Here is a 15,502-nt window from a genome sequence, read left to right on the forward strand (position 1 = left end):
CCATCCAATGATAACAATTGTCTATTAGCTTTTGTTCATGCTTATGTAGATGATTAAGCTGTGCACCACGGTTATTCGTTAGATTTTAAAATCCTATGGCAATCGCGGTGGGCATTATAATGACCAAACGATTTTCAAAAACAATTAGATCACACAGTAAATATATTCGTTTGCACTATGTATGCTTTTATGAATTGTTATAAAGGAAGCGTATCCATTTCAGGCAAGAAAAGATTTATAAATATAAGTTAATCGGCATTAATATTGAACTCATGTTGAATTTTCGATTCGGACACTTGAGTATTGTCGTCTAATACGAAATTCAGTCGAATGATCACTGACTTCTTCTTACACACTCCAGATCGTTTGGCACACAAGAAGAGGTCAGCTTGGACTTGCACATAATTATTGGGGCCTTTATTTTCTTGAAGTGATTCACGTAGAAGGTCAATATTCATTAAACTGTCCTGAATATGACCCATTTTTTCCGTTGCAGTTAAACCCTCTAGAAGAAAATGGAAAAGTATTGAACATAACGATTTCTAATAAATTCAAATTCTAGTTACCTATGTGTGTAATCTTCCACGAATGCGGAGCAACGTCGGACCATTTCCATTGTTCGTCAGCGCAATGGAATTTTACCGTCCAATTAAAATTAGGAGAACTAGGACGCAAAGTTGCTGATACTTCAAAGCTAGGTAGAATATTTGAAATCAAAGTTTGGGTTTCTTCTGTTGATGATTTTACTGAGATTTTGAGCTATTAAAAAAATTATATTGGGGTTACTTCTTTTCTGCTACAAAAGTTTTGGGCTTACCGTCTCAGTAACACTGCGGACTAAGTCAACCTTTCGTATGCAATGGTTATTCGTATCGGCTACGTACAAAATCCTTTGTTCCTCGTGAATGCAAAGGCCCCCGGGTTCGTTAAACTAAAAATGTTGTAAATGTTAAACATCTACATTGCTTTCCAATGGAATAAGTTTTACTTGAATTTCGTTTTCACTGCCACCGTCGGCAAGTCCCGGTTTTCCGTTACCCAAATATGTGGAACACATTTTGGTTAACGGATTCACTGATTTAATTTTATGGTTATATGAGTCGGCTACGTAAAGTAGTTGGCTAGAGGCACTCCAAGCAACACCTAGAGGATGCTGAAGCAGAACTGCACCTTTGGGGTTGCTGTGATTGTCTTGATCTCCAAAACAAAATAAATCCTGCAAAGAGTTTTTTATTGTTGTAAACTTTACAGAACAAAGATGACGGTTTGCAAGCGACAGCAAAACTACTTACCATCGGATCCTTCCCGCCACCAACCAGCGCTTTAACAGACCCGTCTTTCAAGTTAATTTGTCGGATTGAAGAGCTTTCACTGTCGGCAACGAATAACAGGTAGTCCGCTGAAGGAGATTGTAAAACTCCACACGATATTCCTGATGGTTGAGCAAAGGCTGCTTTTGCGGGGTAACTATTGTTTCTGTTCTCTTCCGCTCCTGAGCCAGCCAGGCGAAGACACCTTCCCGCCTCCACATGCAGTTTTTTCCACCATGTCAAATCACGAAGTGCAAGTCCCCATATCTGATGAGTTCCTGCATTGGCGATGATTAAAAGATCAGGATCATCTGAAGTCGAAGAACGAGTCAGACAGACATCCCATGGAGAAGCTAATGGCTGTTCCGTTCCAAGCTGTCCGCCTTCTTTGTCAGTGCCCTGCACGCCTTTCCCAGCTACAGTTTTCACTTCTTTTGATTTTAGATTCACCTATAATTGATTTTACTTTAGAATGAAAATTTTACGTGTAATGTTACATGGCTTACCAAGCGAACGGAATGGTTCCCGGTGTCTGCAACGTAAAGATAGCACGGTGGTAGAAAGGCAATACCCTGCGGACTGTGAAACTGGGCAGTGGCATAGCTACCTTCTTTCCAACCAGGCGCTTCACCACCAACTGTTAACTAGATATCGCGTTCTTACAATATTGACTCACACTCGTGAGAATAACTAAATTACCTTGATTTCGCCCTGTAGCGAGGTAATTAATATGCGATGATGACCGGTATCGGAAATGGCTAAGTACGTCGAATCTTGTTTTGGATCTCCAGAATCGGTGGGTTCTTCGACACATTCGCACTTAATGATGCAAACTTTTCCAGGGAAGAGTAAATGAGACTGAAATATTTCCGACTTTTTGGGTGATAATGGAAGGGGTCGTGGAATAATCCGATTCTTATAAAATGTCAAGGCACAATCAACATAGCGAAAGAGAACATCGCGATGACCCTCACCAATAATGACAAATACTGGTTTTCTGTCAGGTCCTAAAATTACAATGGATATTAGTGTCATATCCAAAGTAAAGTTTAAAAATGCATACCAAGAACGAGCAAAGTTGGCCAGCATGTAATTTCCAGTGTTTTCCATAACACAGCTTCACTATCATTCACAACTGGGTGGGTGATTCCATAGCGCTGAACAGCTGCCATGATATTAGATGAAACTTTTTCATTCTCAAATTTTGCACTATGAACACCAACCTTTCATCAAATGACAATCATGACTTTATGATAATTATATCTCAACATTTCTGTTGATACTTACAACAACAACACCTGCTTTATCACTTGGAAACTTCTCCTCCAGGGCATGAAGGTCAGGGAGAATATGCATACAATTTATACAACAATAGGTGAAGAAATCAATAACAACTATTTGATCGTTAAAATCTGAGCTAACAGACAAGCTTCGATTTGTGTTGAACCACTCCCAGCCTGCAAAAGTAATTAAGGAATGTAATGTTTGAATTTTATTTGCACGTTCTATAAAATGCCAATGACTCACCAGGTTGGAATTCGGGAAACACATCCCTAGTCGATTCCTCAACTTCAGTCAGGTGGTTTAAAACCAGATTATTTTTTTCTTCTTCATCCAAGTCTGGATTTTCAATAAGACCTTGGAGCTTGATACAGCTCCAAGTCAATGTAGAAATAAAAGCCATTTGAAATTCAATTGGTATTTCCAATTTGGTAGACTGGGGGTAACCAGCGCAGACGACACGGTTGAAATACAAATAAACAAAGGTACATATGCCCAAAAGCCGGAAAGGTGTAGGGAAATAAACGCTTAATAGAGGGCGTTTATTATTACATTAAAAGCTTGATAGATGGCAATAGACCAGACCTGAAATTCTAAATATGCAAGGTACGAGAAAAACTGAAGTTGATTACAGTTTTGATGTCAACTAAATTCGCGGATTTAGGCGTTTGATCCGCATTTCATACAATTCCCCTAGACATGTAAGCATAAGGCTTCAATTAACGCATTTTAGCTTAAAGCACGTTCAAACTTTAAATGGTTAAAACCAACAGAAAAACCAAAGTACCCAGGTTTCTCGCCGTTCCTGTATCCTAGATAATATAGGCACGTGGTACAGAATTTAAATTTTCAGACGAACATATTTTGCCTTGAAAAAATGGAAGAAACTTTAGAAAATCTGTCTAAGAGAATTAAAGAGAAAGAGGAGATACTAAGAAAGCTTAAAATGATTAAACTACACAGAATGAAGGTGTTTTCAGAGAACTGTATAGTTTGGGATTCATCCTCATAGTTTTTTATTTTTTACAGCATAGTACCGATCAACTTGAAAGACTTATCAAAGAATGGACAGGGATCTGCCAACAAACTCTTCAAGACCTGCAACAAAAGTTGGCAGAAAAGGGATCTGATTCAGCAGCCATTAGCATTTCAGAACTTCTCAAGCATTTAAATATTGAACCAGAGCTTGTTGGCTACTGTATTGAAGACGAGGCATTCACAGACTGAATAGTATATTCAATCGCTTCAAGTATTATATAATGCTGCTACTGATACATGTAAGAAGTTTGCCTTATTCTTTAAAAATCTTATTTCTTCTTTCTAGTAAAATGTTGAGCGTAGTCAAGAATTAGCTTGTTCTTTGGCTGTTTTTGTTTAAGAATGTTTCAACCTTGGTTTAGTCTTCATTTGATTCTTGGATTATTAGCGAGTAACTTTGAATAAGAGTGAAGTTTTAAAATCTCAAAACCATACTGCACAAAAAATGGTAAAATTGAAATAGTGTAGTGAGTAATGCCCTCTTGTCAGCAAGATGGATGTCTTCTTTGTATATGATGAACGAGCAGAAGCGTAGGATTGTCTTGTACGAACTATACATATAGCCTCCGCCCCTGCTGACGAAATGTTCAACATAGAACAGTTAACCTCTGACCGGTTCTATTTAATTTCCTTGCGGCCTAAATCGCCTCCTTGTAGACGGCGTAAATGTATACGTCTAAAAACTGAAAGAGTAATACGTGTACAGAAATTCTCGTGTGACCTGTGTATTCTTACACAACCTAATGATGACTTTTCCAGAGACTGAAAACCTGACCTATTAAAACTTATTCTCAATTTTTTTTTTATTTCAAGGGCTCAAGTTTCTCCCAGTGCCATAAGCGAGTGGGATAGTGCAAGACATGACGACCGGAAAACTAACGTCCGTTCAGTGAATCAAAAACGGTATCCGAAATCAATGGAAAACTGGGATCCCTGCTAATAGATGTGAGTCATACCTTCAGCATATATATCTTTTTCTGTATAATAAGTAGCATATCATTTTGAATCAACACATTTTTGCTGTTGATGATGAATAAGCTAGTCTAAAGAAACCTGAGAAGAAACAAATTGCCTTCTATTGTAATCTGGTCCTGTACAATGTCCCGCCTTCCATGGTTTTTTTGCTCGAAAGGGCTGAGCTTAGATAAACCATTTGGGTGGGTCGGTTTGCACGTAAGAAGAGAACGAGGCGTGATGAGTAGGAGGGAATCGAAAGTAGCTAAAATTCATTTGTTGCCGGTTGACAGTTTTACGACCGGCTTCCACACCTACTTCATTAGCGCTGGTAGACTTGGTTCCTACTCCGACCTCTTTCTCCTCCTCTTTTCACTATCGAAACACAACAAACACGTATGCACTATATATCAGCCACGAGGATATTCAAGTCAGTTGCCCTGTCTCTCCTCACCTATGGCGTATTATGACTAGCTACTACGTCAGCCTGTCTGAAGGATCTATGATCAAATCTAGTTAAATGATGGGAAAATTTTCCCGTCTTCGAAACATAGCCGGAACAGCATTAAAAAGCGAAAGAGAAAGAAAGTATTGACAGATCGGGAAGGTTGGGTACTAAATGGTCTTGGGACTCTAGACAAATCTCGGGGAATAGAACGGAAACGTGCGCCACAGCCATCAAACGGCAGCGTCTCAAGTGGATCTCGTCTCTTTTTTCCGTCTCTTGGCGGAATTAAGTCAGACAGCAGAGAAACAGGAAGCGACCGTTTCCTCCCTTCTTTCTTTTCGGAAGCCGCCACCGAAGAGTGTGTCTACTTTTCTCTTCTTTTTTTTTTTCTTGGCTTTGACGAAGCAAAAATCGTGTGGGGTACATATTGCTTTACTCGTCTCGTGGGCTAGGGTCACCAGAGACATGAAACCGGTCCATAGTCGCAGAGAACGCTAGTATAGTGTATTGATAGATAAAACACACCGGGGTTTCTTTTTGTCCCAAGATCTCACCACTCACTCGATGCTCGTTCGAAATCTCCTCCCCTTTTCGTCCCTTTGTCATCCTCAAGCATCAAACATTTAAACTTGCCAACAAGAGGAATCTGCTTTTTATTGTCGATAACTATCTGTTTCTCGAGCAAGACTTTTGGTTTTTCTTGATTTAATTTTATCGTTTACTTAATCATCGTTATTAACAGGATAAAAAAATTTCTGCTTAATTTGTTTAGGTTGATGTTTTGGGAGCGTTTTCTTCTTTACCAATATGGTAACTTGTGAGAATAATGTGTACTACATCCCATGTGTAGTAAATAATTTTAAATGGAGCTGTTGATTGAAAGATGTTGGAATGATGAAAGGGTTTCCGTGTGATATGTCAACGCGGAAGGGTTGTGAGATACTTTATGTGCGTGAGCGAGAAAAGAGAAGACTGAGAGAGCCGATGAGAGGCAGTCAAATTGTTTGTTCAGAGTCGGGTTTTCCACAAGAGTAAAGAGTAAGCGAGGAGGGGGGAGGATCCGGAGGATGTGGGTGCCGGTACGTAGTACCAGGGGGAAATGCCGGAATTTACTCGGAAACGTGTTTCACTCTACACTCCATTAGCAACGCGTGGCCCCCGACGACTATCCATATGAAGAAGAGCAGCCTTTTTTTTTCTAATATTTTTTTAAAAATCTTTTTGAAACACGCGTTCTCCGGTTTTCTCCCCTTCAACAGTTATTCCTCTTCTTTTTGTTATATAGGGACGGGCCAAAGAAGACCCACTCGCGCCCTATCGATTTGAATGGACTGTAGAGCGACCTATGACCTCCTATTATCTCGGTCAACCTTCTCCACACTCGGAAGCAAATTAGGCTCGAAGAGCATGGAGGTCAGATAAATGTTCACACTCTCATTAGCAGTGCAACGTGTGCCTGTCAACTAATTGTCTCACAATATACTTTTTGCCAATTTTGCCAGGGAATCAACAAAATCCATTACGCTTTTTCTTTGAAAAGTGATTTGCTTAAAACAGTCAATTTGACCATGTAGCACAGCTTATATCCGGTTACTGTGTTGACTTTTGTTTTCCTTTAAAACAAAAGATCTTTTTGGGCGGGCGATTGACGTTTGCTAAATTACCCAGACAATTGGCGACGACTTGGACCTACATACATCAATTATTCGGACATTGGTGGAAGAAAGCGTTGTAAATTTTCGCTTTCTAGCGACTGGCGTTTCATCTTTAGTCTTCTTCTCTCAACGTTTGTTATATACCCGAAAAGTTTGTTTAACGAGAACACACTGACAAAAAGGGAAGAAAAAAGTTTGAGAGTTGTGATCTTTTTCCGGACCGTTGCAGCTGTTCGGGCTGTCTCCCTTTCTCTGTCTCTTTTATTTTATTATTATTTTTTTTTTCTTATTTCAGAATTAGAGAAAAAAAAAAATAGTATGGAGGAAAACAGCAGTTGCCGCCTACTTGTTGTGCGGCGCAAAGTGGAGCTGAAAGCCGCGCTCCATCCGAAAAAAAAAGAGCCTTATGAAATCACGTGTCACTTTCACGAGATTTTGACAGCCCTAATGAACTTTCTCTTTCTACGCACGGCCGCCTTCCGCTTATTTCGGAAACAACAGGAAAAAAAGAAACGTTCGGCCATGAATTCTGAGCATCTTTGGGTCTGTTGAGGAAAAAGTTTTGTACATTTTCCAAAAGGTTTCAATTGTTTTAGTAGTATTTTTCATTTGCTCGAATTTATAGACGTCGTTGCTCTGGTTTGCGTGATGCTAGGTTGTATGGCACAGACGTGGAACGTGCCTTGCGTTCGTTGAGTTTAAAAATATCACGTGTTTGACGGGTAAGAAAAAGAAGGAGGAAATGGCAGCAACAGCTGCCGAGCTGTGCGACAAGTTGCCGACGAAGGAGGACCTATATCCACGATAGGACAAGACCCTCAACTCGAAGGATTAGACACGAAAAATCCTATTTCCAGCTCTATGTAGGCAACCGTATATAATGTCCGTTCGGCTTCCAACTTGATCCACTTGGACAAGTGGAATGTCTAAAGTAATAGCTTCGTTTCGTTATAGTATAAGCTCAGAGAGATCCTTGCGTATTTTTACTATTGGACTCTGTGTTTACCCGTAACCAAATGCGCAACGAAAAGAAAAACAACTGGGGATTTTATTTTTTGAGCGCGACAAATTTGTGTATTGATAACAGCATAACGGATTCACCGTGATCATGGAGTTCTTTTTACTTGAGTAGTATAAATATGTACAACAGTTTGGGGTTAGTAAACAACTCGTGCGTTTCGATCTACAGAATGAGTTCCAAAATATTTCTGAAATCGATTGACAAAGATTTTTTTTTCTTTTTTTAGGAGGATGAAATTGTCAGACTGTGCTGGTGTTGGTTGGTGCAGTGGTTGTCGTGCAAGTTGTAGCCAAACTCTCGACAATGAAACTGAGTCGATCGAGACTGGATGAACCCGGAGCAGATCCTTGTCCTACACCCGATCCGTCGTTACCTGTCAAAAAAAAAAAAAAACAATAGAAAAAATGAATTTGCGAATTGCCAGATAATTCTTAATTCATCTTTTGGAAATTGTAAATACAATAGATCCAATCCGACAATGCCGTTTATGTAAACTTGCTTTTTTTTTTCTCTAAACAATCAAAGCCTCGTGAACTTTGGACGTGCTAACATGGTATAATCACAATACAGCTCTCTTACTGAAATAAGTATGATCAAAAACTAGATGATTCGTTAAATATCGAAAGACGAATGGATTTCCAGTCTCGTATCACTGCTTTTAGCATTCTAAGTTTCTACTCGGGACATGGAAATTGGACAGAACGATTAACCTTGTTGTAAGTATTCTTCTCTGTTTTGTTTAATATATCTAGCAATGAATGGAGACGACCAACGCCTGTGTGGCTGTAATGTGTAACCATTTCGGAAAACTTGAAGAGTTAACTTTAATAAGTAGCAAGAGCAGAGCTCAAAAGCCACTGTGACTTGTGATCGGTGCCATGGACAGCACTGTCAGTGCTACCCAAACAGGATTAATGGCTGATGGGTTACACATAAACCCTTTTTAGCTGTTACAAAAAAACGAAGGCATTTTGCTCTTGAAAATCAACAGATGACAAGAAACAAAAGAGCAACGTAATAGCTGGGTACCAGGCAATCTTTTTTATGAATGACACTGAAACTTCCACATTTGCAGAAAACCAGACGTCGACCGTCACAGCGTGTATTCGAAGGATCTTCTTCTAGCCTTGTTTCCAAAAAAGTAGGAAAAAAAAGTAAGATGAGTTCGATCACTTCACAGCGGAAGTAGCTATACACACACGTGCTTGGGTCGTCTCCGATTCCACCCTCAACGGTCTACACCTCAACGACTGTATAGCACTCTTTTTTCCCCTTTTTCCAATAGCTATTAAAACCTTTGGGTTCTTTTTTTTTGCTCTTCTTTTTTTTTCTTCTCTCAAGTGCTATGGGAAGTTGACCGACAGCTTTCTTTCAGAGTTCCTGTACAAGTCTCGCCCGGAGAGAGACAGTCGACGGCAAGTAATTTCAACTAAAATACTTTTTTTTTTTAGTTTCCCCAGTTAAAAGAAAGAAAACATGTAAGCTATATCGTAGAGAAGGTAATTAAGCTAAATTATTGCTAAAAATGAAAATGGCAAGTATCCGAAATTTGATTTAGATCTCTGTTTGCTTTCTTTGAACATTTTTGGCGTTGCGGCGTCTGGCGTCGTTATCATCCGAGACTAAATATCTCTAGTCGTTTGAAGCGTTTTCTTTCTAAAATTAGTCAGCATTGCTATGCAACGCCGTCGTCAAATTTGCTGTTGATGGGCTGTTAAACGGGTTTACTTTTTAATGGAGGGATATGCAAGGTGACGTCAGTCGTCTTGAGCCTTGCCTTCTATCTTTTTTAAAAAACTAATACTAGTTTTATATTTCGTCCCCTTAGGTTATCCAGATCCATAGGCAAAAGGAAAACCTAGTGGTGAGGAATCGATACCCTCTTGGAGAGACTGTGGTAGTAAAAAAAAAATGGGAAGAAGAATGACATTTTAAAGACAAATTAGTTAAGACGTGGGAGCGTATCCGAGAAACGCAAAGAGGAAGGCTCTTCTTGGGTGTGTGATTCCCCTTGGTGGGAGGGATCATAAACGACTTCATTAGCTCTCTGGTAGACCATGGTGTGGTCCAGTGGGTGAAGTGAAAAAAAAAAAGAGCGTGGGACAAGGTTTGTTGTGCTTTTTTATCTTCCCTTTTTCTAACTTTTAAAACATTGAACATGTTCGTGAACAACAGGAACTAGACGAAGCAATCGAAAAGGACTGTCTTAATATAATGGACGTGAGGAAAGACGCGAAGCGTCGTATTTTGGTTCGAAGTTGATGGTGTCGACAGATAGACGAGAGAGGTGTTCCCCCGATATTGGAAAAATACTGGAGGAAAGAAGGAGGAATCGTCGCATATCCTCGATAGTCGTCAACACGGCACTCAATCTGTTGTCTACGTGGATTCAACTCAAGGAAATGGCCGTGTCGACAAGGCACTGGGAATGCTTTACTGTCTAGTCGAATGAAATGAACTTACCGATTAACGGCGAGAAGCTGGTCAGGCATTCACTAAACTGATGAAGTCGGGTCTGGTAGTAAGCAACAACGTTCGTCATCTGCGGATATTTCATGAAAACAAAAAATGCAAGAGAAAAAAAAGAGGTAATATTATTGGACGTAAATGTAGAAAATGAAACATATAGCCATTCATTTGAAAAACAACCGTTGTGCTTGAGCAGACTTACATAGCCGTTGTTGTGGACCGATATGGGTTCATTTTCTCCCCGATTTTGACCGGAATCGCTGCCGTTGCCACCCGACGTGGAAGGATCTCGTGAGGATGACAACATATCTTCTAGTGATTCGATATATTCGATGGCATTGCGAAGAATCTCCACTTTAGGCAGCCGTTGACCCGGATTGTTGCTTGTGCGACGCTTCAACGATTCAAAGGCTTCATTGACCTACCGCGATGCAATACAGCCAATCAGTTTAGAGATACCCTTTGTTATTGAGCATGGTAAGTCTGGTATCATTTTACTAGTTTAATATTGGTAGAGCATGTCATTTGCTAAACCCTCTTAACAACTCGTCTTCCCCGATTAAAGGAAATTCGGCATACTATTTTTTGACATATGTCTAATATTTTGCCGAATGTTAAACTCATTTTACTTACTTTTCTAAGGCGCCGTCGCTCCCTCATCGTGGCAGCTTTACGCCGGTCGACCGTGACATTCTTCTTTTTGCAAGCCTTGCAAGCCCAAAGTAGACAACGACGTCCTTGATGTCCATCCAAATGATGTTGGGCATTGTGATCTACCGCCGTTGATGCGCTTGAAGAACCAGAAGAAGACGAAGATTCGGGTACCAACGTGTGCCCAGACGTTGATTCATCGCCTTCTGAATCCAATGAGTCTTCTGTCTGAGACATGCTTCCGTAGGTACCACAATCTTCTTCAGATGGGACCATGTTTGGTTCCTATGTAGCAATTGGGATTATCATAACTATTCAATTATCCTGACCGTTTAGAAGCTGATTTGCTTACCTTGTCGATGGAAGATGTATGGTGACGCTGCTGAAAGAAATTACGATGATCTTCACGATCCGGATCCGGCTTAATCCCAGTTATATAACTGGATTGGTGGAATGATGGTCTCCCGGTGGAGTAGAGCGGCATGAGATGAGCACCGCTATTTGATGCAGTTAGGCTGTTTTCATCGGGACTCACGGAGACAGGCCTAGACGATGGAGGTGATAGGGGAATGGCTGGATGATTGTTGTAAGGATCGGCGTTGAGATGTGAAGCCGACGACACCGCCGCTGGATAATATTGGTACTGATGTTGCGGATAACTTTGGTCATAGCCCGGCTGTTGTTGTTGAATAGCACTTGGAGTATTCCAGAATCCGCCGTAAGTTTCTCCATCCGTGTAACGTCGATGATCAGACATCATTTTCACGGTTTTACTATTCTTTTTATATTTCTTCTTCAACGATAATCGTAAGTGTTGTGTAGCACTTTAGGTTGTTGGAGCGAAAGATTTCTACGGGTATCACCTACTTGGTTCACCAAGTCACTGTGACTTTCAGGATTTGACGTCGTTCTCTTATATCTTCCTTGATACAAGAGGCGACCATTCAGGATAACTGGACCAGCTTCGTTTCAGTTCAAACTTGAAAACGAGGTGTAGGGTCTTTGGGTCTTTGGGGGAGGAAATATTACGCTATGTATCTATCCGTTTCCGAGTAGTCCTTCCCCTCTCCTGTTCCCATTGGCTAGCCAATTATCCTGAACACGCCCACGTCTGTCAAATTTCCGTTTTTAAATAGGATCCGCGTTTCATTTAATAGTGTTCTGCATATTCGACGCTTAAACTTAAACTGCCGTCGCTGAAACGTCTTCTTTTGTTTTTTTTTGTTTTGGTTTTTATTGATTTTATAAGTACTTTGCTCAAGACGCCTTTGAAATGTTTCAGTCATTCGTCAAATTGAAGACCGAACGTATAGACATAAAACTAATATTGCACAGACAAAATGAATACTTGAATTTTATGTAATAATTAAAATTCTTATAGGTTTTATGTTTTCGTTTAGATCAACATGCTTGTTTAGAAATTCAATCACCCAAGTGAACAAGATACCACGTGAAGATAAGATAAAAGCTCGTCTCTATGTTGTCGCTGGGAAAAGTGAGTATGGATCCAGTTGTTGCGGTCACTATGAAGAAGCTCGTCGTGTTTTTCGAGTTGGCAATCATTCTTACAGCTATTTTGGCCGATTTCGTCAATCGAGACAACACAGACGACGTATTCTACATCCAGATGTAAGTACTTGTGTACAAATTTAAGATAATTACTGGATTCTATTTAAACGTGGTTGGACAACAGTGATAATGAGGAGAAAGAATACGTGAGAAAACCGTTCAATCCTGATTGGAACAGTTTGGACACCCGAGAATTACCAACATGGTACGACGAGGCCAAATTTGGCATTTTTATCCATTGGGGAGTATTCTCAGTCCCCTCGTTCGGCGAATGGTTTTGGTACAATTGGCGAGGTAATATTTATTGTTTATAATGCTACGTTCAAATATTTGTTCCTTGAGTGTTGATTGTTATAGAGGGAAGTCCTTCGTTCGTGGAGTTTATGCAGAAAAATTATCCACCGAATTTCACGTATGCCGGCTTTGCGGAGCAATTCCGCGCCGAGTTCTTTGATCCTGATCGTTGGGCTGAAATACTCGAAAGCTCAGGAGCTAAGTAACAAAAAACGACCATATGCTTTTAAAATTATACTATTTTTTAATGAGAACGTTTATTGCAGATATGTTGTCCTGACTAGCAAACATCACGAAGGATTCACTCTTTGGCCGTCAAAGTATTCTTGGAACTGGAACTCGATGGATATTGGGCCTAAACGAGACCTCGTCGGAAAGTTTCTCGCAAAATTTCAAAGACATTTGATTTGGTTGATTTTTAAAAATAATATCGATTTCTTCCCACAGGTGAATTAGCTGAAGCTATTAGAAGGAAAACAGATATGCGTTTTGGCATCTATCACAGTTTGTACGAATGGTATCATCCCCTGTACCTCCAAGATAAAGCCAATAATTTTACTACCCAGGATTTTGTCCAATTCAAAACGATGCCTGAACTTTACGAATTGGTTAATTAGCGAATAAGTACATTATACATCTATTGTATTTAGCCTCGTTCTGTGTTTATTAGGTAAACACCTATGAACCGGACGTCATTTGGTCGGATGGTGATTGGGAAGCTAGTGAAAAATACTGGGATACGCTAAACTTCCTCGCTTGGCTCTACAATGATAGTCCGGTCAGAAATACGGTAGTCGTAAATGATCGGTGGGGACATGGCGTGGGATGTAAGCATGGCGATTTCTTGAATTGTCAAGACAGGTACAATCCAGGTATACATTGAAAAACAGTATGATTAGTTCAAACGATTTGTAAACGAATCCTAATGTGTGACGTACTTGGTGTACGTTTTTCGGGTAAAAAGGTGTTTTGCAGACGCGTAAATGGGAGAACGCCATGACCATTGACAGATACGCCTGGGCCTTCCGGAGAAACGCTCGTCTGGAAGACTTCCTAACGACCCAAGAGCTGATCGAGACTCTTGTGACTACCGTCAGTTGTGGAGGTAAATATTCGCGCTCTCTCGACGGCTTTACGAGCTGCGACTATTCCTTCTTGACTTGATTGGCTCGTATTTATACAAATGTGTCTGGTGAGTGCAGGAAATTTATTGATGAATATCGGGCCCACGGCGGACGGCACGATTCGACCAATATTCGAAGAGCGTCTGCGTGATGTCGGCTCGTGGCTCCAAGTCAACGGTGAGGCTATTTTCGGCACCCGTCCTTGGATACTCCAGAACGACACTCTCACCGGCAGTGTTTGGTAATTTATCGATGAAATCGTCCCTCCCCTAGGATTTGTTGAAGTAACAATCGAGCTGACGTCATAAAAACATTATAGGTACACCAGCAAAAACACATTGTTTTGGACGTATGTGTACGGAATAACTTTGCGTTGGCCGGAAAACAACGTGCTGATGCTTGGAGCCCCATTACCATTAACTGACCGCTCAATCGTCATTTTGCTGGGATACGAAGAGCCATTAAAAGTATTCAAATTTATTTCTTGTAACTATGTTTGGATAGAAACTTTACTTATCCGTTGAATTTTTTTAATTATTTCCTTTAGTGGAACATTTTTAAAGGCGTCTTATCAATCCAGTTTCCTGAAATAGACCAAGTTGCCAGTCAGTCTGGGTGGACTATCAAATTCGCCATGTAATATTTAGCATTGCCTACAAGTATTTGAAAACCAAGGTATGTACACATATTGGCACGATTTGGAGAACCACAATTGGTTCCCATGATTTGGTTTGGCTAAATATTTAATTGACTTTCTTCCCGTACTGTTCCCATATCTGTTTGTTTTTATGGCCTGAGTTGCAGACGATCTGGTTTCACTTTCATAAGGCAGTAAAACGAAAAAAAGGAAGCTGCTGTATCCAAGCAACCCCCACTGCGCGAAAAGGGGATTAACCTCTCCAATCGGCTGCGTTGGAGGTCCTTTTTGGTTTTCGGTTTTTCGACTGAAATCTAATTCTATGTAATATTACTTAAAAACGTGCACTTTGTTTGGTATTCTAGTTGTAAATCCTTCGCTAGTTTCGATTGCTCCCATCTTCGTAACAATTCTTTTATGATTTAAATGCATAACCTGTGAAAATCTTAGTAGAAGTTGGATACATCACCCAGTTTCATTCATATCTTTTACTGAAATTCGTGGAAACAACGTACATTTTCACCATCATGCTTAAAGGGCTCGTAGAACATTTATGGGGTATGCAGATACATTTACTTGTTGCAGGCGTCATGTGGTGACTGGGTGGCACCTCATCAATTCTACCTACATAGAGGTTCCACATTTGACAGATTATGATTATTGTTCTATTCTCTCAACTTGCCTTGTAATTTTTACATCTTCCTCACTTATACTGAAATTTCAAAGCTACAAGAAAAAAATAAGTCATTAAAGAGTTATTGTGTTCGTATATTTTTTTTTTTCGGTGCGGTTTATCAGGATACGGGGAGGCTATGTCATCGGTGGGTTGGCGGGTTTTAATCGGGGAACGAATAGTAACAGCGCCGGTTGCAATTTTCTCCTATCCACCCCGATTATACAGCTTTTTACAATGCTTTCCTGATTTCTGCCCCTATTCCTACCCCAAAATTCGACTAGTGTTCAATTTTCGTTTGATAAATTATGATTTGAGTTATCATGCCTTTTTAAGGCGCTATTTAAAAATGGCGTGCTGGTTGTACACCGGATACTC

General features: G+C 40.2%; 3 protein-coding genes and 3 long non-coding RNA genes across 10 annotated transcripts; 4 read left to right on the forward strand and 2 right to left on the reverse strand.

The window, feature by feature from the left end:
- Nucleotides 1-167: 167 nt before the first annotated feature.
- Nucleotides 168-3,032, reverse strand: LOC130696586 (NHL repeat-containing protein 2-like). 2 transcript variants are annotated; one of them, XM_057519674.1, is made up of 10 exons: nucleotides 2,838-3,032; nucleotides 2,598-2,767; nucleotides 2,374-2,533; nucleotides 2,010-2,317; nucleotides 1,817-1,954; nucleotides 1,293-1,760; nucleotides 989-1,216; nucleotides 818-931; nucleotides 567-759; nucleotides 168-505 (listed from the first exon to the last, which is right to left on the reverse strand). In XM_057519674.1, exons 1-10 carry the CDS (start codon nucleotides 2,992-2,994, stop codon nucleotides 249-251), a joined length of 2,193 nt encoding a protein of 730 aa, XP_057375657.1. In that variant the 5' UTR covers nucleotides 2,995-3,032; the 3' UTR covers nucleotides 168-248. The 2 variants fall into 2 exon arrangements, with proteins under 2 accessions (XP_057375657.1, XP_057375658.1); XM_057519675.1 differs by having other exon boundaries at nucleotides 2,374-2,519; nucleotides 2,838-2,978.
- A 158-nt stretch (nucleotides 3,033-3,190) lies between these two features.
- LOC132087968 (uncharacterized) lies at nucleotides 3,191-8,075 on the forward strand. 2 transcript variants are annotated; one of them, XR_009420982.1, is made up of 6 exons: nucleotides 3,191-3,292; nucleotides 3,365-3,561; nucleotides 3,621-3,868; nucleotides 4,443-4,574; nucleotides 6,317-7,229; nucleotides 7,934-8,047. It is a non-coding gene; the product is annotated as an uncharacterized LOC132087968 (long non-coding RNA). The 2 variants fall into 2 exon arrangements; XR_009420981.1 differs by lacking the exon at nucleotides 6,317-7,229 and having other exon boundaries at nucleotides 7,934-8,075.
- Nucleotides 7,940-11,717, reverse strand: LOC130696626 (myogenic-determination protein-like). 2 transcript variants are annotated; one of them, XM_057519727.2, is made up of 5 exons: nucleotides 11,180-11,711; nucleotides 10,810-11,112; nucleotides 10,379-10,597; nucleotides 10,171-10,249; nucleotides 7,940-8,080 (listed from the first exon to the last, which is right to left on the reverse strand). In XM_057519727.2, exons 1-5 carry the CDS (start codon nucleotides 11,585-11,587, stop codon nucleotides 7,947-7,949), a joined length of 1,143 nt encoding a protein of 380 aa, XP_057375710.1. In that variant the 5' UTR covers nucleotides 11,588-11,711; the 3' UTR covers nucleotides 7,940-7,946. The 2 variants fall into 2 exon arrangements, with proteins under 2 accessions (XP_057375710.1, XP_057375709.1); XM_057519726.2 differs by having other exon boundaries at nucleotides 10,171-10,597; nucleotides 11,180-11,717.
- On the forward strand, nucleotides 9,339-9,809 carry LOC132087970 (uncharacterized). The gene is made up of 3 exons (XR_009420984.1): nucleotides 9,339-9,458; nucleotides 9,536-9,604; nucleotides 9,654-9,809. It is a non-coding gene; the product is annotated as an uncharacterized LOC132087970 (long non-coding RNA).
- Nucleotides 9,901-10,955, forward strand: LOC132087969 (uncharacterized). The gene is made up of 3 exons (XR_009420983.1): nucleotides 9,901-10,295; nucleotides 10,373-10,653; nucleotides 10,819-10,955. It is a non-coding gene; the product is annotated as an uncharacterized LOC132087969 (long non-coding RNA).
- A 586-nt stretch (nucleotides 11,718-12,303) lies between the features above and the next one.
- On the forward strand, nucleotides 12,304-14,933 carry LOC130696674 (alpha-L-fucosidase-like). 2 transcript variants are annotated; one of them, XM_059495462.1, is made up of 11 exons: nucleotides 12,304-12,456; nucleotides 12,521-12,690; nucleotides 12,754-12,892; nucleotides 12,957-13,062; nucleotides 13,137-13,298; nucleotides 13,361-13,562; nucleotides 13,655-13,795; nucleotides 13,893-14,055; nucleotides 14,134-14,281; nucleotides 14,362-14,489; nucleotides 14,619-14,933. In XM_059495462.1, exons 1-10 carry the CDS (start codon nucleotides 12,305-12,307, stop codon nucleotides 14,452-14,454), a joined length of 1,476 nt encoding a protein of 491 aa, XP_059351445.1. In that variant the 5' UTR covers nucleotide 12,304; the 3' UTR covers nucleotides 14,455-14,489; nucleotides 14,619-14,933. The 2 variants fall into 2 exon arrangements, with proteins under 2 accessions (XP_059351445.1, XP_059351444.1); XM_059495461.1 differs by having other exon boundaries at nucleotides 14,362-14,933.
- Nucleotides 14,934-15,502: the final 569 nt, after the last annotated feature.

The sequence above is a fragment of the Daphnia carinata genome, chromosome 5, assembly GCF_022539665.2.
Source record: "Daphnia carinata strain CSIRO-1 chromosome 5, CSIRO_AGI_Dcar_HiC_V3, whole genome shotgun sequence".
In the NCBI taxonomy this organism is placed as follows: Eukaryota; Metazoa; Arthropoda; class Branchiopoda; order Diplostraca; family Daphniidae; genus Daphnia; species Daphnia carinata.